The sequence below is a fragment of the Tympanuchus pallidicinctus genome, unplaced genomic scaffold (assembly GCF_026119805.1).
Source record: "Tympanuchus pallidicinctus isolate F22 unplaced genomic scaffold, pur_lepc_1.0 scaffold3, whole genome shotgun sequence".
NCBI lineage: Eukaryota > Metazoa > Chordata > Aves > Galliformes > Phasianidae > Tympanuchus > Tympanuchus pallidicinctus.
In genome coordinates this window covers 83,525,500-83,548,929 of record NW_026294747.1, presented here as the reverse complement: position 1 = coordinate 83,548,929, position 23,430 = coordinate 83,525,500, and the positions used below count along the sequence as shown (strand labels likewise).

At 39.8% G+C, this 23,430-nt stretch overlaps 1 protein-coding gene and 1 long non-coding RNA gene across 6 annotated transcripts in view; one reads left to right on the top strand and one right to left on the bottom strand.

The window, feature by feature from the left end:
• Window positions 1-15,592, top strand: part of ICA1 (islet cell autoantigen 1) — a 66,472-nt gene extending 50,880 nt beyond the window's left edge. The window contains exons 11-17 of one of the 4 annotated variants that reach the window (XM_052696441.1): window positions 774-823; window positions 3,417-3,479; window positions 3,580-3,621; window positions 7,137-7,406; window positions 12,305-12,403; window positions 14,673-14,808; window positions 15,427-15,592. In XM_052696441.1, coding sequence (XP_052552401.1) covers window positions 774-823; window positions 3,417-3,479; window positions 3,580-3,621; window positions 7,137-7,406; window positions 12,305-12,403; window positions 14,673-14,794 — 646 coding nt within the window. In that variant the 3' untranslated portion in view covers window positions 14,795-14,808; window positions 15,427-15,592. Of the gene's footprint in view, window positions 1-773; window positions 824-3,416; window positions 3,480-3,579; window positions 3,622-7,136; window positions 7,407-12,304; window positions 12,404-14,672 lie in introns of all 4 variants that reach the window. The other 3 variants (XM_052696442.1, XM_052696440.1, XM_052696443.1) reach the window with 3 other exon arrangements.
• On the bottom strand, window positions 2,508-21,113 carry LOC128087138 (uncharacterized). Of its 2 annotated transcripts, none has more exons than XR_008209684.1 (3): window positions 19,963-21,112; window positions 13,890-14,033; window positions 2,508-4,883 (listed from the first exon to the last, which is right to left on the bottom strand). It is a non-coding gene; the product is annotated as an uncharacterized LOC128087138 (long non-coding RNA). The 2 variants fall into 2 exon arrangements; XR_008209685.1 differs by lacking the exon at window positions 2,508-4,883 and adding an exon at window positions 8,742-8,837 and having other exon boundaries at window positions 19,963-21,113.
• Window positions 21,114-23,430: the final 2,317 nt, after the last annotated feature.

The window sequence follows — 23,430 nt, the reverse complement described above, 5'->3', positions numbered from 1 at the left end:
TATGTGAGCATTCTATTTCTCCCTTCAGCAGCATCTCCTTTCACCTGGGAATAGGATATGGATTCCTGATTGCTTTGAGCAGCAATTAGTTTTTGTAATGTATACAGCACTGGTTAGTAATCCAATGAAAAAGGAGGTACTTAGTAAAAAGTGCATTTAAGTGTGCTGATGCTATCAAGGTTTGGGTTACCTGTAGCTCTGAGGTGAGAGAGACTTATGAATGGGCTGCTATAGAAACAGAAGAACAGGAGAATGAGATGTGATCCCTCCCCTATGGGACCATCAGGATTCAGTTGCGAGGAGATGCTATGTTGATATAATCCTGCTGCCACCTGTTGTTTTGACTATCTGTGCTTAAGTGAAGCACCCAGCTAAGGATAAGTTGTCAAAAAGCGGAGAATGGCTTGACTGACAATTAGTGGATTTTGCTTGGCTATTTATAATAAAAGTTATTTTACTTGTTTAGGTTTACATCCACTGACCAAAACAGAACAGTCTATGCTTTCATTACATATATTTAGTTAGGTGAAGAATGAGAAGCTGGTAGGTTTTGACAGTTGGTCTTCAGTCTTATTTTGATTTTCACTAGACTTCTTCCGATACAACAATAAAATTCAACAACAAACCAGCAAATATAGCAAAAGCAGGAGTCCATATGAATTACTGTTTCCTCCTTATTATTATGATTCTGTAATGGTGTGACCAAAAAGAGAATAATACATTTGCTGTTCCTAGAATTGTTTTCTTAATGTTTCTTACTCTTTCAAATTAAGGTTGATTTCATTAGATGAGGAGAGTCATACCAAGGAACCAGACTATTCAGGTATTTTATTTCATGTATTTACAACTCATAAATGCAATATATGTTGTTTTCTTTTTTGTTTGTTTAATGTATGTTTAGCTTCAATAAGTAAATCCCTACAAATGCATAAAAATGCCAGGAAGATCTGTTAAAGATAATGTCTTATGTGTTGTATCCCAATGCATTTCACTCAGTTACTCTCAGGCAAATAGTTTGCTTTCCAAAGCATAATTCTTACACTGAGCACATCTTCAAGGAAAGAATTTTCTGATCAGTAGATGTGAAGACAGGGAAACTGTGCTACTTAGCATACTAGTTTATTCCAGTGATTAAACATCCCCTCTGCTAATAACTCATTGAATTCAGTGGAACTTACGGCTAACAGGTGGGCAGTGTGGTTATTATCCAGTGACACAGCCAGGCTCTAGTTGAAGATTCACAATGAAAGAATGGTAGATGATGGAGACGAATGACAGGAGGGGAAAATGTAACTACATTTAGGTATTAGAAAGAGTGTTCTCTGCAAGGGTGGCAAAGAGTTGGAATAAGTCCTTACAGAAACTGTCGTCCTTGGAGATGTTTAAGGCACATCCCTGGAAAGCCTGATCCAACTTCATAGCGAGCTCTACACTAATGAGTGGCTCACAAAATGGCACCCGGATGTCCATCCAAGTTATGCTATGACTTTAAAGTATATCTTTATGTACTAAATTAATAGAGAATCTTGCAGTTCAGATCCTCCTCATGATAGGCTAACCATATTGATATCTGTAATACATCTTCTCTAGTCCATTAGTTTTGAAGTTTTTGTTTCCATTCCTTGTCCAGCATCACTTTTAATATTTGAACAGTATTACTGTACAAGACATTTCTGATATTAGTTTCACCAGTAATGTTTCTAAAGTCACATTCCTGTTTCTACTCATTGCCTTCTTTATTTTTCTATTTCCAGGACTATCTCATTTTTTCAGTTATGTCAAGTTAGAAGCTCGCATGTGGTTTTTTTGTGTTTTTTTTTTTTAAATTTATGAAAGCATGGTTCACTTTAGTCACAGATTTCCAGGACTCATTCTTCCATTCTGAAGCATGGTTTATATTCTTTATTCCTAAAGATATATCTTAAGAATTAGTGGTATTAAGTTCTCCAGCTTTACTGTAGTAACTAAGTGACTGGCCTGAATGACCACCTCTAACAGTCTGGAAGTTGTTTGCACATTTTTTTTTTTAGGAGGGATTCTGTGTTTACTTCCAGATGGCTGCTAAAGCCATTGAAAAGCAATGAATATAACACTAAACCTTGCAGATCTAAACTGGAAACACTTCTACTTTGCAATTATTTTTGCCAACAACTTCTTTTGACATCTGTTAGTTGTCTTGTTCCTAATCCATTCAATATGTTTCTTATAGATATTACGCAGTGCTAGCTTTCTAGCTGGAAGGCTGCATAGTGGAAAGTCAACTTGTTTCTAAACAAATTTCTTTGCTAAAAAAGCTCATAGTTTTATCAAAGAATTGAATAGTTGGTTGTGGTGGTGTTGTTGTTGTTTCTGTTTTGGTTTGATCTCCATTTATTAACTTTTAAACTAAGCCTATTTTCCATAAAAATACATTTTATTACAGGAGCACTTGTACTTCTGTTCTTTTACCAGCCCATAGTTACCTACAATTATTTGAATCACTGTTTTTTTTTTTGTGTGTGTGTGTGTGTGTGTGTGTGTTTTCTTTAATTGTGGCACTGCATCAGGACATTTTTTTGGCAATTAGAAGTTTCAACCACTTTGCTGTTAAGCAATTGGATACTTACTTTACCAGATATTTTAATATTTTTTTAATATAAAAACCTGACTTCTAAAGTATTTTCTTAGCAGACGTTGTCTAGAATCATTCTCACTTACTGAAATATTTGTCAGCTCATAAGTATTATCCATAATATAAATACCTTGTTGTGTCTCTTTCTCCTTCATCTCTAGAAGGAACTTAATTATTTTGGAATACTTTTGCTAAATTTTCCCCTCTTCATATACTGACAAGTCTCTGACATTGCTAAGATTGGTTTTTTTGTTCTGCTTTTTCTTCTTTTTTAAATACATCTTTATATCCTAAAATAATCAACATGGTGCCACTAGTGATGGGACTGTTTATTCACAGCTCTTCTCATCAACTGCTTCCAGTTCTTAACATCCAGTTTATATAATAAACTGATGCATAGTCAAGAAAAGCAGTTTAAGGATTGATGAGATCCTGAGCACTTTTGTTCTCTCTTCTGCCCTGTGGAAGTACAAACATATTAAAAAAAATAAAAAATAAAAAAATCTGCTTCTGGAGGAACGTTCAGTTCAGGAGTTGCCTCATTTGGGTGCACCTAGCCTGGAGATGGTCTTGTGGGGCAGGTGGTGTTGCAGAGGAAGATTTTGTCTTGTTATTATTCAGAAATGTTACTTACAAGTATTTTTAAATATCTTGGGTCTTTCACCCATGGTGACCAGGTTCATTTTAAGCATGAGTAGCAAATGTTCATAAACAATGTCACAATGTTCAACATGCAACGTTCTCATTCTTTCAATACTATCAAGTGCCAAGTGTGATTTGATGTGTTCATGGCTCTTGATTACAGCTCATGATGGCAAGGATTCCCTATCCAAGTTACAAGGAAATTGTAACCACAAACAGAAGTCAGGTGAAGTGTCTAAAGAAACTACATCTAGATGTATGCAAGGTGTTTGTCAGTACTGCAAATCTCCTGTTGCTTTTAATTTTTTCTTCTTTTTTATTCTTAGGTGCTGTAGATGACTTATTAGACCTGCATCCTGAAGAAAATGGTATGAAACATTTGTGCATATCTGTTTCATTTACTTTTCAATCATAGGTACCAAGTGCCAATTTTAATCTTGGTTCTTTATTGCTTTCATAATCTGAAAGGTTAATATGTTTCTCAATGAAATTATTCAGTTGCAGTATTTAAACAGCATTAAAGGAAGTTCAACTTGATAAACAGTTGAAACACTGTGCCTGATATAAGAATATAAAACAAACCTTACTGAGGATAAAAACATTCCAGCAGGTAATTCAAGGTTATACTGAATTGGTTATATTAATTGGTTTGCTCCATTGAAGTAGGTTGCACAATAAACCTTACCTCTGCTATAACTTTTTGCAGTCTCTGCATTAAAAAAGGTGGCCAGGAGGGAGAGGGAGGTGATCGTCTCCCTGTACTCGGCTCTTGTGAGGTCCCTTGGGAATACTGCATCCAGGCCTGGGGCCCCCAGCACAAAAAAGATTCAGAGCTCTTGGAACATGTCCAGAGGAGGGCCACTAAGATTATCAGAGGGCTGGAGCACCTCTCCTGTGAAGAAAGGTTGAGGGAACCGGGCTTGTTTAGCTTGGAGAAGAGTAAGCTCCAGGGGACCTCGCTGTGGCCTTTCAGTACTTAAAGGGAGCTTATAAACAGGAGGGGGAATGACTGTTTACATGGGTGGGTAGTGATAGGACCAGAGGGAATGGTTTTAAACAGAGGCAGGGGAGGTTTGGGTTAGATATTAGGAGGAAGTTTTTCACATAGAGGGAGGTGACACAGTGGAACAGGTTGCCCAAGGAGGTTGTGGATGCCCCATCCCTGGAGGCATTCAAGGCCAGGCTGGATGTGGCTCTGGGCAGCCTGGTCTGGTGATTGGCAACCCTGCACATAGCAGGGGATTGAAACTCGATGATCTTTGAGGTACTTTTCAACCCAGGCCATTCTATGATTCTGTGATTCTGTGAACTCTTCACTTAGCAATACAATAGTAACCACTAGTTTTATACCAACAGTGAAAATATTAGAAAACATTTAAGAACTGGTAACTTCTTTCAGCCATATAGTTAATTAAACCTGCTGTGTTATTCTCAAATAGATGTGAGAGCAATGGCATTAATTCCAGGTTCTATTCCTATCCTTTCACTTTTGTTAGATTAGCAGCAGCTCAAGGAGATATGCTGTTCTTTTCCAAAGGGTGCTGTTTTACTTGCCAGATGGTTTATATTGAATTCTCTTGTGCAATAAGAATTCTGCATGCAGTTTTTCATTTGCTCTTCACTTGTTCATCTGAAAAGAATGAGTAAAAAAAACGTTAACAACAAGATCAAAATAATCTGGCAGCTCAGAAAGCAAACAAAGAACCAAAGAAGTCCCTTTGTGTGGTTTAGTCAGCCACACAAGTCAGAGAGTTTTATTTGGGCTACTTAAGGTGCAGCCTTCCGATGGGTAAGCAACAGCAGATCTGCAAACACTGTGACTTTGGTTTGCCACGGGCAGTCTCTTATACTGCAGGGGAAATTGCATCTTAACCCAGGCAGAAACATTGAAAGTTTCCTTGGCTACCTCTGCACATAGCAATCCTAATCTGTGAACTGATAGTGACAACTTCTTTTCTGTGGTTAACAAATAAGAAGTTAGCATGTGGCCTTTTTTTTCCCTTCTGGTTTTCTGCTGAACCATATGTTCTTCAACCTTCAGACATAGATGATGCATACAGTTATTGTTCATACAAGTTTAGTCATGTCAGTTAAAAGCCTGTTGTTTTTTTTTTTCTTTAGTGAAATAGTTAAGTCAATATGAAAAAAGTTGTGGATTAGCTACATCTGTCAAAGATGCTTGTGTTAATGTTAGCTATCAACCTAGGTTTTACATAATAGCTAGATTTAGACTAATTACTATTTTGCTATTTTAACTGCAGTAGTGTAGTTAGAGGTACATTTTTGTGTGTGACTTAGAAGGTAGTCTTTATCCTGTATTTCAAATAATGTATAATTGTAAATATTTTTACTTTATCTTCCTATTTATTTATTTTTCTAATAACAGCAAAATGAGGAATGTTTGCAAAGGAGTTTAAGTATTGCTAGATGCTTGTTCAAACAGACACTGAAGAGAATATCATGACGTTGGGTTTTTCAGTCTTTTACTGGGAGTTTGTGGATTTTTTTCATGGATATTTTTAAGATTAAGGGCAGAATGTGAAGGTGAAGAAGCAATTTCAACTGTGAAAATAGGCAGTGAAATGGGAAAAGAAATAATAGAAGCTTTATAGGTGAGATGAGAAAGTCCATATAATTCTAGTAATCTAGGACAGATACCACATGAGTAATATCTCGATAAGCAAGCCTGTTTTCAAGATAACCATTGTTGCAAACAAGCAGAGCTTTACTGCTGTTTACTTGAGGTAGCTTCAGCATAGGCACCACCCTAGCATCCCCTACTCTGTCTGCATTCTCTCCCCAGAAAAACCAGAAAGACTGCTGAGATAAGAGACGTGTCACTCTTCTGATTTCTGGTGGTTATGTGAAGTACTGCAAGATTCAAGTGGTTCTCTGATGTAAAGCTGTGTTTTACTTTACTTTCTCTCCCAGTAGAAATGGTACTTCTGCAATGGGATACCCAAATGAAGCAATTTTTTTCCCTAAGCTGTTCACTGCCAAATTTTTGTAACATGTTTTGTAAAAGTAATTTGTGATTGGTATTGGTAGAATGCTGTTATTAATGATGCCTTCTTTGAGTCTCCCCCTGCAAGCCTTCTAAGTTCATGAAAGAGCCTACTGAAAGCCGATTTGAGATGGTGTCATCCGGTAGAAATCACAGTTCTTACACGTCTTAGAAACAGCAAGCATCTTTTCCCTGTGTAAGAATGTACCCCACTGCATTGCTGCTTGAACAGAGAGATTTGGGGGAATTGTAGGTTCTTGGAGAATGTTAACATTCTTTGCTATTTATGTGAAGATTGGAAAGCAACTCAGTATTCATGAGAACAAGTTGTTTTCTATGGTATTTTAGTTATAGTCTAGTGGGAAGAAGCACAGCATATCCCTGTGAGCAATGAGTGGAAAGTTATAAAGGCCATCTTAAGTATGTTCTCACAGAATTCTACAATCATCTCCAGTTGTTTTCTGCTTGTATCAATCATCTGATTGTTTTGAGAGGAGGTTTATGTAATGCTTCAAAAAGTAGCTTATGTAATACTTCACAGTACTTTTCTCCTGTGTTTTTAGGTATTAAACTCTATATTGATTTTGGTGCAGTATCTATTAGATAGTTATGTAGGCTTGCAGTATTTTTAATGGACAATGAGTTTGAAGTGCAGTACTGTTATCTAAGGTAATCAGGGAATAATTTGTTGCATAAACTACAAGCCCAGGTGTCCAAGAGAATTAGTTCTACAAGAGAAAATGACAAGTATTCATAGAAAAAAATATTCCATCTTAGTTAATACATAGAAACTAGACTAAATATTTTGAAAATGTGGCTTCCATTCCTTGATTGTTTTAATATTGATTTATCTTTACTTTCTGTTTTGTTCTGAGACAGCATCAAAGGAGCAGTTTGCAAAGTCCTTGAAATCAGAACCTGGTGATAAGGATGACTTGGTAATACTGGATGATATCTTCAGTGCTTCCTCCCTGGAAGAGGGAGAATTCAGCAAAGAATGGACAGATGTTTTTGGACAGGATGATCTTGCCATGAACTCTTCAGCTGGAGATGAGGATAACAGTTCAGCTATGGCATTGACTCCATCAGGCTATTTGCCCTCTCAACTATTAGACCAAAATATGAATGACTTGCAGTCATCTTTACATGGTAAGAGCTCATCTTGGTATGTTATCATTTTGTTTTTGCTTTTAAGCTTCAGAGTACGGCTTTCTGCTATTTAGAAGTGTAGTGATGTTGTGCCATAGCTGCAGAAATGCTGAAGTTAAAGTGAAATGTGACCTGGAGAGGAACATGCATTTTTCTTCTAGCCCTGCATTTGGATTTGTGAAGGAATTACTTTAAAGCCTGAAGTCAGAATAATTATCTTGAATATTTTCATTATTATACCTGAAAGGTCTTTGACATGTTTTTTCTGTATTAGAAAATACGTGTGAATGGGTTTTACTGTTTGAATTATGACTGCTGTGTCTGTTTGTTAAGGGGCCAAAGAACCAAAAATGATTACTGTATTTTGTCTGGAAATACTACTTTTAAACAACTTAGTGAAAATCAATTGCATTTATTTTCTGTATCCTACACTGTTGTCAGGTAGGGATATAAGTGAGGTAAGAGTGGAATACCTTTTCCTAGCAGCCGCGCTGGTGAATTTGTGTTGTAGGCTGCACATCTGTCTACTGATACAAATGACCACTCCTTCTCTCCCTGGTGTTCTATGCTATTCTCTTTCTTGAGCTTTTTGAGCAATGGGAAGGGGAAAGGAAGAAGGAGATACTAAAGGAAAGCCTTCCCACTGCTTCTTTGGCCTGAGGGAGGGAGCGTGGTTAATCAGCCAACAACAGCTACCTTTATCCACCCCACTGTCTGTAGCTGCCAGCCCAGATTCTGTGTAGGGTGCTGCAAACTGGAGGAGGATCGTGCTGTTTTGGGCCCTGTCCCAGCAGTCGTTTTCATCTCCTTTGGGGAAGAGTGCTGTAGTAAGACTAGCAGGCTGATTTCATCCTGAAGACTACTTCTTGGAACCTGTGAAACTCATATAATCACATAGGATATGTACTGACCTGTGTCATTTTGGCAAGAATAAGAAAGTCAAAGTTACCTGGTAATTAATTCAGTTACTGTTCCTTCTTCCCAGCACAAGCAAGATACTTGGGTTCATTGACTTCAATATTTAGATGAGAGCTGGGCAAATGACATTTGCAACGCTGTGCAATTTTATGATTAGGTATATGCATATATGAGTATGATTAATAGAGTGAAGAGGAACTGGAACAGTGTAGGAATTGACTACATACAATAGGAACAGAAAAAAAATGAGTCTTAGTCACTGCATTGTCAAATGGAACAGGGACAAAAGGAACAATGAAAAACACCTTTTTTGATGCAAGGGCATACACAGATTTTAAGCAAATGACTAAAAATAGCGATATATGTTACGAGAATTGCTTTTCTTGACTTTTTGCATGTTATATGTATATTAATATGTTCAGACAGCTGAGTATCTGTTTTGTTGTTGTCTCTTCCACTTGCATGAGGCAGTACATTGGTTGTGCAAGTTACGTATGTTGCATTCATGAAACACTAGAAATAGGAAAGTAGTTCTGTCAATGTAATCATAGTAGAATCACACATTAAAAGAGTAAAACAGATTAATGTTTTCAAATTAATTTCCATGATTTTGGGAGAAGATAATGGTAATTGATCTACTGGCATTTGAAAAGCCAGTCAACTCAAATGATCATATCTGATAATCATTGTGTTCCTGGCTGAGTCTAGTAGTCAAGTGAAATGCATTATTTTTACTTTTTATCTGAAGGTGAAATTGTATGCTTTTTATATCTTGTGAAATCTCATTTCTTCTGAAACTGCATTTCACTTCACGGCACTTCTTTCATATAACCTTGTCAGATCTGTGAGCAGTGACTTTTTAGAAAAAAAAAAAAATACTAGCTGCAGTATAAGCATATCTAAACAAAAATATTAGAATATGTGAGTTATGGATATTTTACTAAGGCATTTGGGATACATCTGTGCACTGTGCTATACTTTTTTTTCCCCTAATTGATGGGATTGTTTAATAATTATTCAGTGCGAGGTGCTGCAGCAGAGCCTAGATGTGCATGCTTCCTGTGTGAATTTGGCCTTAAGACCATAAAAATTCTTAAAACTCACATGCTTAACTTTAAGCACGTTAACTTTTCTATTAACTTCAGTGGGATTACTTACTTATTTTATGTTAAGCACGCTCATAAATCTTTGAGGCTTTGTTTTTTCTCTGCCTCAGATCTTAATCTGTAAAACAGGCACAGTGCTATGCAGGTTGTAAACTGTTACGGTCAGGAATTCCCAGCTCCGAGTTCTCTCTGGCTGTATTTATTGACAGGATCTAGCACAATGGGACTCCGAATTGCTAGGGGACTACCAAGTGCTGTTTTAAAATGTCTAAAAATATATATGTGTGTGTGTGTGTGTGTGTGTGTATACACAAATATCAAAAACAAAGTATGATCCCAGTGAATCTTTTATATCCCATTCTAAATACAGCTTTGCCGTTCAGTTGCCATACCACTTTTTCACAGAGAGCACTGGCTTTCTCCTTCATGTTTATGGCCACATTTACTTACCCCACTGAGAATTCCTCTTTGTATCACCTACATATGCACATATTCTAGTCGGTAAGAAAATGTGCAGCTTACTGTTTCCATTTCTAAATTTAATTGTGGTAACTTTGTGAAGAAGCTTGCTGAAGAGCAAGCTGTTTGGTTTCCTTGCTGTCACAGCGATAACCTTCTGTCTAGTCACAGAATGAATTTGCCCTGTGAACAAGGCAAGCTAAAACAAGCGTGGGGCCAGCAAATGCTGTCACACTGATACAGACTGCAGTTTGGTTGTGAAAGGCACATGCTTTGTTCTCTGCAGCTCACCGTGAGTGGGTGGTAAAAACAAAATTCATGAAAGTATTTCATAAAAATGCTGTGGCAATCTTTCCCAAAGCCTTCATGGATCCAGAATTTCATAATGCAAGCATTGTCTATTTTACAGAACATTTTTGATTGGATTTTTTTATGGTTAGGTTTCTTTTGCTTTCAAAGTGATGCTTGAGCTGCCTGTGCTGTAATGAAGAGACCCAGAGCACAGCACCATGTGGGCTCACTAGCTCTCAGCTCAGAGAGTCAAACGGAGGGGTCCAAGCAGCTGGGTGCCTCACAGTGTTCCACTCTGTGCTCCAACATTTGCAGTGATGCATGATCATATTGGTTTCTTCCTGAGCTCACTGAAGGCAGTGGAACTTGCACAGAAACTTTCCAGGCAGCACTGCCCATTCATTGCTCTGAAATTAGGATTTGGCCCCATTCTTTGGAGCTCTCATTTTATCCACTGCCATCCATGACATGCAAAGCACTTTCCTGCAATACATACGCGTGCAAATGAAAGCATTATGAAATGCTTTCAAATGAAAGTTTTCTGTAGTTGTGTCCTCTGCCATTCTTCTCTTTTGTAATACAAGCAGAGAAAATATATGAAAAAGTATGTCACTCTGAAGTGTTAATGCCTTATTTTTTTTTAAATTTGAAAGATTAAACTCTTAAGATCACATTTTCAGGAGGTATAAGCTGGCCTGTAAGCCTTTGTTGCCTTTGCCTAGAACAAACGTATGTGAGCCTTCTGCACCCAGATTTTCAGGAAGTTTTAAGTTTCTCAGAGATACAGAGGATGTTTGTGGCTTAAAATTCCCTTTCTGATCTATGTGATTTTTATAGAAACACTCTTCTTGCTTCCTTTTAATAACACAGCATGGGCCTTGAGTCCTTTATAGTCAACGCCAGGTCGGAGTGATGAGAATAAGCTGTTAGAGGAAGGAAGGATTTCTGTAACATAATGGCTGTTGCAGCAGCTTTTGGTATGTGACAGTGGTCTCAAAAGTGAAGAAAGTAAGGGGAGGAAGGAAGACGAGAACAGATAAAGGATGTGAGAGTGTGAACTTGTAGAAAAAGAGGCTGAAAAAGGAAATACTAGCCATGTGTACAGATGAATATCTTGTTTCAGATACTGAAGAATTAGATATAAGAGTTCCTTGAGGTGGATGGATAATTGACCAAGGCAACACTTAAAGGAGGTGGCATTGAAATAAGAAATAGAAGCAAGCTAATTACATCTGTATTCTAATCCTGGTATTAGAAATATGACCTCCGGTCCTCTAAATGTGATAAAGCATAAGAATTTAAATACCTTAAACCACGGACCATTTTTCCTATGTTTCTGTAGTATGCTGTCCCTAATTCATTTTGCCAGCCTGGCTCATCCAGCTTCAATAACTGTAGTTGTCATTATTATCTTGAGGTTATGAAATGTGCACATAGGAACAATAAATTGTGAATACCCAGTTTCACTTCTTTCCATATAGTTGCTCTCTCCCTGGTGAGAAGATCCTTACCATGAAGGATAACTAAAATACACTCAATTAAAACCCAGCTTTAAGTTAGCTGCAAGTAGTTCATCTAGAATTTAATTCTTCAGTGTTTGGCAACAAATGATTTCTTTTTTCAGAATTAATGATTTCATAATTCATTAAATAACTCAGGGTCACAGAATGCATTTGTTTCTGGAACAGTTGATGAAGTAAATGTTTGGAACTGTAAAAGTAAAGGAAGATGTTAAAAAAAAAAAAAAATTTTGCCCATGTGTAGCTGATATTCCTCATTCTACAGTTGTGGCATACTTAATACTGGCTTATTAAGTGTGATTGAATTAAAGATACAAAAAAAACCACCTATCTTTCTTTAGCTAGGTTAAAGGTGTGAAAAGTGCACAATTCCTTGAATCTGGAGATGAAGAAACTGATCCACAGATGCTCTGTTCTTAAGGGTGTTGTTTGTCTGCAGTATCTTCCTGCTGATTTCTCATGTACGAGGAAAGATAGAGAAGGCCGTAACCAAAACAGCACTGTGCTCCATCACCTAGTGTGAGCACTGTGCTGCTAGAGAGCGAAGTCTTAGTGCTGACAAGGTAATTCTTACCACTAATGCTGCTATACTATTGAATTTTAGGGTGGGCAGCTAACAGTGGGAGCCCCCTGTCTATACCACAGCCAGCACAGAAACCAAACAGCCTGAATGTGAACGCTAACAAGACGCCAGTGAAAGGTGGTAAGTCATTTAGTTTTGAGATAATTTGCTTTTCCTCTTTAACTGTGACTTACATCTTGCTAGTTTTCTCACCTCATCTACCACAATAAAGCCTGTTTTTATAGCATTTACACATCAAGAGTTTTGTTGCTACTGCTTTGCTCTCTCAATGTTGATTATATGTATAGTGTTTGTGCGTATGTTTTGTTTGTAGGCTTCAGTGCTGGTATGTCAGAAGAATAATGTACTGAGTAACAAGTGAGCTCACACTACAGTTTGTTCTGCTACTTCAATTTTGAGTTATATGGAAAAGCATCTGCATGCACTAGCGTAAGCTAAAGAGTGTTCTGAGGCTCTAGGCTATAATGCAGGCTACTGATAAGACAGAAGAGCCATTATCATAAATTTCACTGATAACATGCATCATATCAGTAGTTGTCTGTATGAAACAATTCGCTTGTGGCGAAGAGTATAGTCCTGCTATCTACTGAGACAAAGCCCTGCTGATATTGACTAGGGTTTTTTTTGATAGGGGAACCAGGAATGCATTGCATCCTTATTCTAGTTAGCAGTCTATTTTGTGCATTCATTTTCAAGCAGAAGTTGTTTCAGATATGGTCAGTGCAGAAGGAAGGAGCACTGTGTATTCCTTCCCCTGCCTCCCAGGATTAAACTAATGACTGCTTTTAGCCTAGCAGAAAAAGACAGTTAAGATGTTTTGGGAACTGGTTGGGAGATGAATAAGATGTCTCAGCTGCAATACCTTCACCAGAAATACGAAGAGCATTCGGCTACTCTAAAATCTGTGTCTGTGAAAGTGACAGGTTCTCTAGCCTCACAGACATGAAGATGGAATTAATGCCAAGCAGAGCATATTTTACCCATAAATTCCTTATTTCACAAAGAATGCTTTCATTTAGTGTACAACATTATTCTTCTGAGTAGAAGAGTACATCTTATTTTGTACATTTTTTTAATACCAACCAAAAAATCTACCCTTATACTAGAAGCTGTACTTGAGACATGATTTATGATATTGTGTGGGGAATTCAGTCCTGTAAGACTGAAGGTTGAAAGTAGAGTTTGCTTCCACTTAGCTTTTGCTTTTTTGCAGGCATGCAGATGTATACACAAGTAGACTCACACACACAGGTACATGTCTCTGACACTGGACTCAGGTGAAATTCATCAGCTTCAACAAATTCAAATGCAAGGTCTTGCTCCTGGGTTGTGGCAACCCCCACTATCAGTGCAATCTGGAGGATGTTAAGGATAGAGCACAGCCCTGCTGAGAAGGACTTAGGGGTACTGGTGGAGGGGAAGCTGGGCATGAGTCAGCAGTGTGCCTTCACAGCCCAGAAACCCAACTATATCCTGGGCTGTATTAAAAGAAGTGTTGGCCAGCAGCGTGAGGAAGGCGTTCCTGTTCCTCTGCTCTGCACTGGTGAGGCATCACCTGGTGTTCTGTGTCCAGATATGGAGCCCTCAATACAGGAGAGACACTAACCTGTTGGAGTGTGTCCACAAGAATGATCCCAGGGATGAAACACCTCTCCTACGAGGACAGGCTGAAAGAGCTGGGGCTGCTCAGCCTGGAGAAAAGAAGGCTTCAGGAAGACCTGATAGTGGCCTTTCAGTATCTTCTGGAGGGCTTTGAAAGGAAAGAGAACAGACTTTTTAGCAGGATTTGTTGTGACAGGACAAGAAGTGGTTTCAAACTAAAGAAGGGGAGATTTAGATTAGATATAAGGAAGAAGTATTTTTTTTTTTTTCCTATATGTGTGGTGAGGCACTGGCATGGATTTCCCAGAGAGGTGGTGGATACCCAAATCCTTGGAGACATTCATGGTGAGGCTGGACCAGGGTCTGAGTGACCTTGTCTTGCAGTAGCTGTCCCTTTTCATTGCAGGGGAGTTGGACTAGATGACCAGTAAAGTTCCCTTCCAACTCAAAGGATTCTATGATTCTATGGAAATACCTTTCACTAAAGCTTGACAGAGACTATTTGTAATTGAAATGTTCTGTACTTATCATGGCAGGAGGTGTATAAAGTGCACAGGCAGACAGATGTAAAACATTTGTTCTTAACTAAGTTCCACATTCTTTTAAAGGTGATGTTTTAAAATGCAATCACTCATTCTGATTTTCTTGTCAGAAGTGCCCTTAGTAATAAGTGAAACAACAGCATTTGTTTGACCTCAGCCAAACTTTCAGTCAGTTTTGTTTTGAAATAGCTGACGAGGAAGAACTCCAAGTTTGTACTTTTATTTATTTATTCATTTTTCCCCAGAACCTACAAGGAATCCTAAAGACCGGACTGCCTGGTTCAGTATCTTTGCTGACCTTGACCCGTTATCCAATCCTGATGCTGTTGGGAAAACTGATAAAGAACATGAATTGCTTAATGCATGAGTCAGCTGCCCATGGTAACGCACATTCTTCCATTCATCAACACTGTTTTTGGGTTTTAAAAAAAAAAACTAATTAAAATTAGTATGTTGTTGTGAAACTTTAAAGTATGTGCCATGATAACAAAACAAAATCCTCTTTTATATAGCTACAGTTACTTGCTCTTGTTTTGTATAAAGAGTTTGCATTTATTTTCTACATGGATTTACAAAAATGAGTTTTAGAATTAGGGCAGATTTCTTGCCAAATTAGATTATCTATCTGCTGAAAACACTGTCTTTGCCTGAGGTGATGCAGAGCTAACACTGGAACAAAATACAAATTGCAAACTTATTTTTTTATAATGTTTATTGAGTAAATTAAAGAAAAATAATGTAAGTGAGGAGGCTGCATGAGTCAAACATCTATTGCATATAATATATATATATAACTGCTACATTTGGGTGTCAACTAAATTTGTTTTATTAGTACTCACAATGAAAAATCTGTGCTGGAGCTAATTATTGAAGAAATACATCTGGGTCTATGCAGCCATGGAAATTGTGCCCTTTCTGATTTAAATTCTTAGACAAACTGTACTACCAAAATGGCCAGAAGTCTTCTTTTCTGACTTTTTTTTTCCATTGCACCAACAGAATTTGCACCTGTTTGCAGAAGTTTCTTGCAACTGATGATTTACCATGCCTTCAAAACATTCATATTTCTGTTCAGAGTATTTTTCATCAAATTTATTTCTGAAGCATGTGTTACTTTGAGCTTGTTGTGACGCTAACTCTTTAATAAAATGATTTTCACAAGAAAGTCCTTTTATTCCCATTGTTGGTTGAGATGGTGGAGTGCTGTTGAGTTGGTACGTAACAAGCATCCGAAGGTAACAGATGGCCAGTTTTTAGGCAGTACTTAATGATTACCAGTACCAGTACCTCACGTTGTTTTGCAATAGTACTGCAGTAGGATAATAAGAGAATGTGAATTTACTTGGTGTCTCTTTCTCTCCCGACCCTCCCTTTATAGCAATGGAAGGTATAAAAGATGTGTCAGCAGTTGCTTAATATTGCAAGTTATGCATGCTTGCTATGTGTACTGTATTGGGCTTGCTTTGCAATTTATTATGTTTGGCCTTTTAAAATTCAGCTGATTTTCACCTGCTCACAGCTGTATGCTCAGTTAGTTAATCCTTGCCTTGGGGTCTGTTAGATAACTAAGTACCTGCACTGTGCAACTCAAGGTGACTGTGTAATACAGAAGTTAACTGAGCCGTGCTGCTCCTCAAGCACAGTAGAACATGATCTGATGGCTGCACTGGGCAACATGAATGTGTATTTAGCTAAAAAGCTATGTGGTACTGGTGAGCAGGTATGACTGGAATCCAGCTGGCTGAACCCTCATCAAGTTTTGAGCACCTGCATACAAATTTATAATGTTCAAAATGCTGCTTAAGGTGCCACATAGCTGTGAAGTCCAAAAACGGAAGATATTTTTGTTTTTGCCATTTATGCTCTTTATGTGTATTTTCATGTTTAGTGGATAGCCTGATCTTCTCTTTAGGGAGTACCCAGCACTGGGTGGGGCCATTCTGTTGTGCTGTCAGTAGGACACAGAAGCTCATGGAGGCATGGATACCTGTTTGTGAAGGTCAGTGTTTCCTGCTGTTTGGTAATGGCTCCTTGCTCAGTAAGTTGTCACCTGTGAAGTCTCTCCTGAGATGTGTAACTTCCTGGGGCATTGCAGGGGAGCAGCCTGAGGTCCTGACTTTGAGTGCAGTCTGTGGCAGTAAGGAAGGCATCTGCAAAGATTATATTTGTCTTGATACTTGTTAGAATACTTATGGACCATCTATTCTAGCTAATGGGTAAAGCAGTTCTGGTTAAAGCAAAGGTGAGGCTAAAACAGCTCATTTACTGTACTTTGAGTTAGAAAGAAATAAGACTCAAAAAATTCTTGTGTTTGGGTTTTTTTGGTCACAGATTGTAGACTTCCAGGATGCTTAAAACAAACAAACAAAACGCTCCCATCTTGATTGGGAAAATTGAGGACATGGCACAGGTTCAGCTGTAAGTGTTCTGAATCTTCGTCATGTTTTAAATCATAGTTTTTATGTGACAGAATCCACAACTGCAGGTTTTTCCCCTAAAACTGCAATACTGATCAGTTCATGCTATGAATTCCTGTATCATATTTTTTTAAAATTAGTCAGCTTTGAATTTTTAGCTTTCTGCTTGTGCCATTTTTCACACTTTTAAATGGAAGAAGCCAGAGGTGTTTAATACAGAGGTAATTTTGCTTAAAGAAAAGCAGTCGAAACCCCTCTGTACAGTGTGTTATTGTGACCTTTTCATTTAAGAAAATAGGAGCAGACAAACGAAAGGCATTTTTTGGTGGCAGAAATCTGAATTGCAGAGGTGGAAGCAATACTTCACTGATCATAATGCGTATGGGATATGCTTGTCTACAGCCTGGGTTACAGAGCAACTGCATGCCACAGTGCCATTGTTGGAGGATTTTCTATGATGTGTGTACAGGCTCAGCAGTAATTGGGACATCAGGGTAGCAAAGCATTGTGGCAAAATTGTGCATTGATTGTTCTACACACAGAATGCTCATCTTGATTTAATATGCTTCATTCCAAATGCATATACTTGTTTTGTAGCCGATTGTCTTAAAATAAAAACAGCTGCAGAACCCCCCTGTGGTGGATGAAAACAGTGGTAATTGATTAACTGTCTTCATCAGGAAGTTTATTAAAGTTGATGTAGTGGATTTTGATGAGTCTGGGTTTTTACAAATCCAAGAGCAGCTATTTCTGGGGGGTTGGAGTGTGCACCTTGGAAGATTGAATAGCTTGTGGAGAGAACTAACATGGAACTTTTTATGACCTCCACAAGTGACCAGAATTCAATTCCAGCATCATAGAATACAATGCAGCTTGTTCCCTTCTGTTCTTTCCACATGCAGATCTCAAAGAGGGGAGTTGTAGGTTAGATATAATGAAAAAATCTTTTACAGTGAGGTGATGAGGCACTGGAACAGGTTCCTGGATAAGGCCCAGGGCAACCTGACCTAGCAGTGGTATCCCTGCTCATTGCAGGGGTGTTGGACTAGATGGCCTTCAGAGGTCCCTTCCAACTCTAAGGATTATGTGAGTCTATAAATTGATGTACTTTGATGCGTGGAAGTTGGACAAACTGGTCTTGACAGCTCCAAGATGCAGGAGGTTGCTATGAAGACCCAGGCACTGTGTCACGTCAGACTTCAGTTTTCTCAGGGCATTCTGGAATCTGCCATTGTATGCCACCATTGGAGATCCTGGGTGAGCACCAGTGACAAATGCTCCTGGTTGTTCCATTCTTGGCTGCAGTTTTTCCAATGAATGTGGGGTGAGTTAGTCCTAAGGCAGAGGAGGAAGACCTGGAGGGTCCTGCCTACTCTCTGCAGACCTTGGAGTGGTAAAGGCATATGTGAGGGTCCCCTTTTTCCAGCTCCCTTCCTCTTCTGTCCAGCAAGCAGCAGCCAGGGAGGCACAGTAGAGGTGCTAAGGAGGAGCTGGGTGGTCAGGGAAGCCCTGTGTGCTGGGCAGCCTGCAGTGCTGCTCACTTAGCTCACAGGTGAGGGCAGGTTGAAGAGCTGGACCTCACAGTAACCTGTGACACAGTAATCCAGGGGCCTTGTGCAGTTCTAGTCTTTCCTGGGTGATAAGTAATATGAAGTTGAGCCCCCCCTATAAGCTTGGTACACTGGCTCACCTAGGATTTGCTGTACCCACACTCCAGTTGGCCTACTTCTACAGTTTAAGCTCTTTGTTAATGCCTTATTTTTAAATAAGCCACCATAGGGGAAGGCAGGAAGCAGAGCAACAGCGTGGCCCTAGAACAAAGGGTCCTCAAGTAACAGGAATTCTCATTTTCTGCTACCTGCCTGAGTTTAATTGCTGGCCCTGTGACTGCAGCAGCATTAACACGTTCCAAGTATGACCCAGGTACCTTTATGGCAACTGAGGTGCACAGCAGACAAGGACAGCATATTTTGCCTTTGGTAACCATCAGCCCTCCAGCACCAGGGCAACCTGGCTGTGCTGTCAGTCACTGTTCTACCTGAGTGTTTTATTAACAATGTTCTCCTAAACGTTACCCTGACATTTCCCCTTATTCACTAATTATAAACCAGTCTAATGTTCCTGTTCAGTAGAACAAGGAGGCTACCATTTCCCTGTAGCCACATACAACTCCCAGAAGTGAAGATAAGGCTCATTCTATCTGACCCCTGTTTACTTTAAGTTGCACTGAAATCTTTATGGGGGTAAACAACACTCCACCCAGATGCATCAGAGGTAATGAAATAGCTGCCAGCCAACCTCAGCCATTGGGTACAGTAACTGAGCTCAGTCTCCCTTCTTTTATAAGCAAAACTCCCCAGAGACCTGCCCTGTAGGGTGTTGCTTTCAATTTGGACTTCCTCAGCTATTGATGCAGTAGGAAGGGCCCCAGTACAAGTGCTGGAAGCCATATGCCTCATGAACAGGCTGGAAATAATATGCTGCACAATGAAATCACCCGCTTTGTCTCTACCTATGTCAGCAGATAACAGCTGGCTGAGGAAAACAAGAACATTGAACATAGCAGGATCCAGCAAATTAAAAAAAAAAAAACAAAAACCAAAAACCAATAACCCTACTATTATTCCAAGTGCAATCCTCATTATAAATCTTTGACACACAAAATACAGAAATTAAATTAATTGGTCACTGAAGTAACTGCTTTGCTGTTATAACTGCTGAGGCAGCCTGCACTCAAGCTTCAAATACAGAGGTGGCCTCACCTATCTAAATTGGGCAGGGTTTGATTCCCAAATGCCTTCTATACTGCTAAGTCTCAGTACCCTGCCCAAGGTACAGGTCCAGAGTCATCCCAGCACTTAATCTAAATGCAGGCCACCACCCTCCCACCACCCACACCATGGTGTACAGCAGACACTTGCCTAGCTGTTAAAGAAGAGCTTGTAATGGCTCTGATCACACAGAAAAGGTCACACACACAAAAAAAGTGGAGAGATGTTTGAGCCAGAGCACCAGAGCCAGCATGGCAGGGAGGAGCAGCAGCAGTGACACCACAGCCTTCAGACGGGGCCTGTGGTCACCTCTACTCATCTCCAAAGCACAGGCGAGCAAAGCCTACCTGTGAGATTGTGCAGCCATTACTGCTCTTCATGCAGGGAAATAACGATCACGAAAATCCTTAGATGAACATCTTCCCATCGCCCCCCCTTCCCTTGTCATTCCCACGCAGCGCACTTCATGGCTTTTGCTTTCATTTTGAAGAGGTGGGATGTGATCTGCATACACTGGCTTTGCTGACCTTTACGGCTTCTCAGTGTCAGTGCTGCACTTTGAAGCCTGGAGGGACCTCAGAGTATCCACCAGTCCTGCAGTTCACTGTTTAAGCAGTGGGAACTTTGCCAAAACAAAGTAAAAGGGAAACAGGATTAAACAGTAAACAGAGACGTTCAGGAAGAAAGGCTGCACTGCCTGCCTCAAATCTACCCCCTCCCCCCCACTGCCTCCCATGTTAACAGCCCACGCTGTTAGCAAACATTAAATGCAATCAGAAAACTCAAGAAATGCACAACAAGTCCTTTTTCTATCAGATTTCAGGAGCAGATTGAGCTGCCTGTCCAGGGGCTGCTTTTAATGAACAGTACATCTTGCCTGAAAGTGCTTTGGGTTCCCCCTCTGCTCACTCTGAACACACGGAGTATCTAATAGAGGGCTTAATTGAAGTTGATGTACATTGTGTTGTACTGTTTGATAGTTGTTATCCAAGTGAAAAAGGGAAAGTGTTTTAAGATACAGGAAAGTGCTTTTATGGCCCTAAAATAAGTCATCCTGCTGTGCAGCAATGCCAGACCAGAACATGTTCCTTTGGGAGCGCTGCCAAAACAAAGCAAGTTCATTTCCACAGGGGACACATAACCCACAACAACTGGAAGAAGCCTCATCTTCTCAGGGGGGATTTGAATCACCCTAAAATCTGCTGCAGTCAGCCCAGCAGGGCACACTCCCAGAGTGCACTGATAACTATGTGATGCAGTCAGTCAAGGAGCTGATGCTCAGCAGGGCCTCATACCTACAAATGAGGGAGAACTGGTTGAGAACATGGAAACTGAAGTCACCATGAGGCAGAGAAGTGTAGGAAAGAAAAAAGAAAAAAGCCTTTGCCCTCTTCAGGCACCTGCTTAGAACAACAACCTGCAATACGGCCCTGGAAGAGTCCAGGAACGCAGGCTGTTTCTCAAAGATCACCTCCTCTCAGCTCAATGATTGTCCAGCCCAGCAAGCAGGAAATCAAGGCATGATGGCAGGAGACATGCATGGTCGAACAAACTGAAACAAAAAATGGAAACAGCAGCAGGTGACCCTGTTCAACTTGGAGAATAGAAGGCTCAGTGGGATCTTATCCACTGGATATGTGGATATCCACTGTGGGATATTATCCACTGGAATGTGGATAAATTTCTCAAGGGAGGGAGGGAGCAGGGTGCCAAAAACATGGAGCATGACTTTTCTCAGTGGTGCCCATTAACAGAAGAGGTAGTGGGCACAAAGTGAAATGCAGGGAATTCCATTTAAACATAAGAAATTCATCCTTTGAGTGTGGTCAAACACCAGAATATGTTGTATGGAAAGATGGAGTTTGAATCCCTGCAGAGACTCCAAACCCAACTAGAGATGGCCTGAATGAGGCACACACACTAAAATGCTCAGTATTTTTCAGAGCTTTCTCAGGAGGTGCAATAAGTTATAGCCAATCCAAAGGAACCACCAAAACAGAGTCAGGCATTTGTTTCTCTGCTTCCTAAAAGCAAGACTTCGTTTCCAAAAGCAACACCCTTCCTTCATTTTTCACAAGAGCAAGTTCTTCCTTCCCTATGTAACAAGCCCAACCATCTCAGCAATTGTATGGAAAGGGAGCTGTTCCTCCCCAAGAAACTTCTGCATCATAAAGACAGGGTGAGAAATTCTTATCCAAACAAAAATCTGAAAGGAGTAATTGCATCGCCCATCATCTCAGCACCAAACCTTAACGAGGGGTCTACTTCTCTTAGCTTTGTCGTCTTTGAAGAAAGAACCTGCTTCCACCAAAATCCCATAGCATCCCTGAGCAAACACAACTTCCTTGCCAGCAGCTGTACAAATCACTGCAAAGTTTAACTGCACACCTCACATAATGTATACACCAGAAGAAAAACAAAAACCACAATCAGGCCATATTTTTCTGCAGGCACGGTTATTAGAACAATCGTGCTTTGTTAACAGGCTTAGTCTGATCCAGGGAGGAATAAAAGATGACCAAACTTCCTGTTCTCCCAGGTTGTCAGCTCTTTTGCTGCTGAGCTTCCAGGCTACAGCTCAAGGCAGCCAATTTAACATCAGAACTTGTTACAACCTGAGATAAAATTACGAGGTCTTAGAAAGGGAATGATGTCTCTATCCAGCTCGATCCGATTGCTTGCTGTTGATCTGACTGCTCTTGTTATCAATTTATCAGTTTTATTTGCATATTTGCACACTTACATTGGAGGCCTTTGTTTGGAAATGATCTTTGTTCACAATCAGCCTTTTTCTGTCTGCCCTAATTGAGCGACGTGTATTTTTGTGACCCACTGCACTCTGAAAAGGCGGCGCCCACTCACCAGTTTCTTGCCATCCGCCCAAAATTACAGCTCTATGGAGGAGCTGACAGAAAGGAAAACAGCTCTAAACGTAATCAACCACCTCCGCAGTGCCAGAGGCTTCACTCCATTGTCGTGCAAACAAAAAACCTTCAGGAGCCAGAAATTATCTTCCCAGATCATTTTAAAAAAGCAATAATTCCCCCATTTATAAATATTTCAGGGCATCATTTTTCCAGCAACATATAAGAATGTTTCAAGTAGTTGAAAAATACCCCTTTAAAGTCTTTAAAGGTCAAAAGCCCATCATAGCCATTGTGTTTGTCTTCTGTAATCTACACAGTAGTAACATTTCAACTCTATAGAACCAATTTTTCTTTGAGCACATTCTTGGTAAGATCATCTCATTAAACACACCATCTTTGGAAACCCACCTTTGTGAGATGGCCCCGTGCCCAACTGCTGACATATCCACGCTTCTCCTTTGAATTTAACCAGCTTCATTTTCAATCCCTAGTAGTATTCCACATCTGTTGAATTTGAGTAGCTCATTACCAATCGTTTCCTGTGCAGGTATTTACCAACTGGAGTTAAATCATTCTTGATCTGTTCAGGATGGAACCAAAACATTGCTGTGTTTTTTCCAGTTCTTCACTCACTCCTATAGCCCTTCCCGGAACCTCCAAGCTTCTATAGTCTCCTGAACTGCTTTCCCTGGAGCAATTACACTAATGCAAACAGAGAGATGTACATATTTTAACTGCATGACGATCTTTGATCGCACAGCTTCCTTTAGCCAAGCACTGCATTAGGAAGGGCCGTACGTGTGCAGCCCATTAACAAACATACTTTCCCAGCTTCAATCACTTTTTCCTTGTGTTTATGTTCTGGAAGCACACGGCCGGAACTACGGTTATTTCCTCCCAATTGTGTAGCTTCAAATTTCTGTTTGCAGTGCTGTGTTTTGCAAAGTA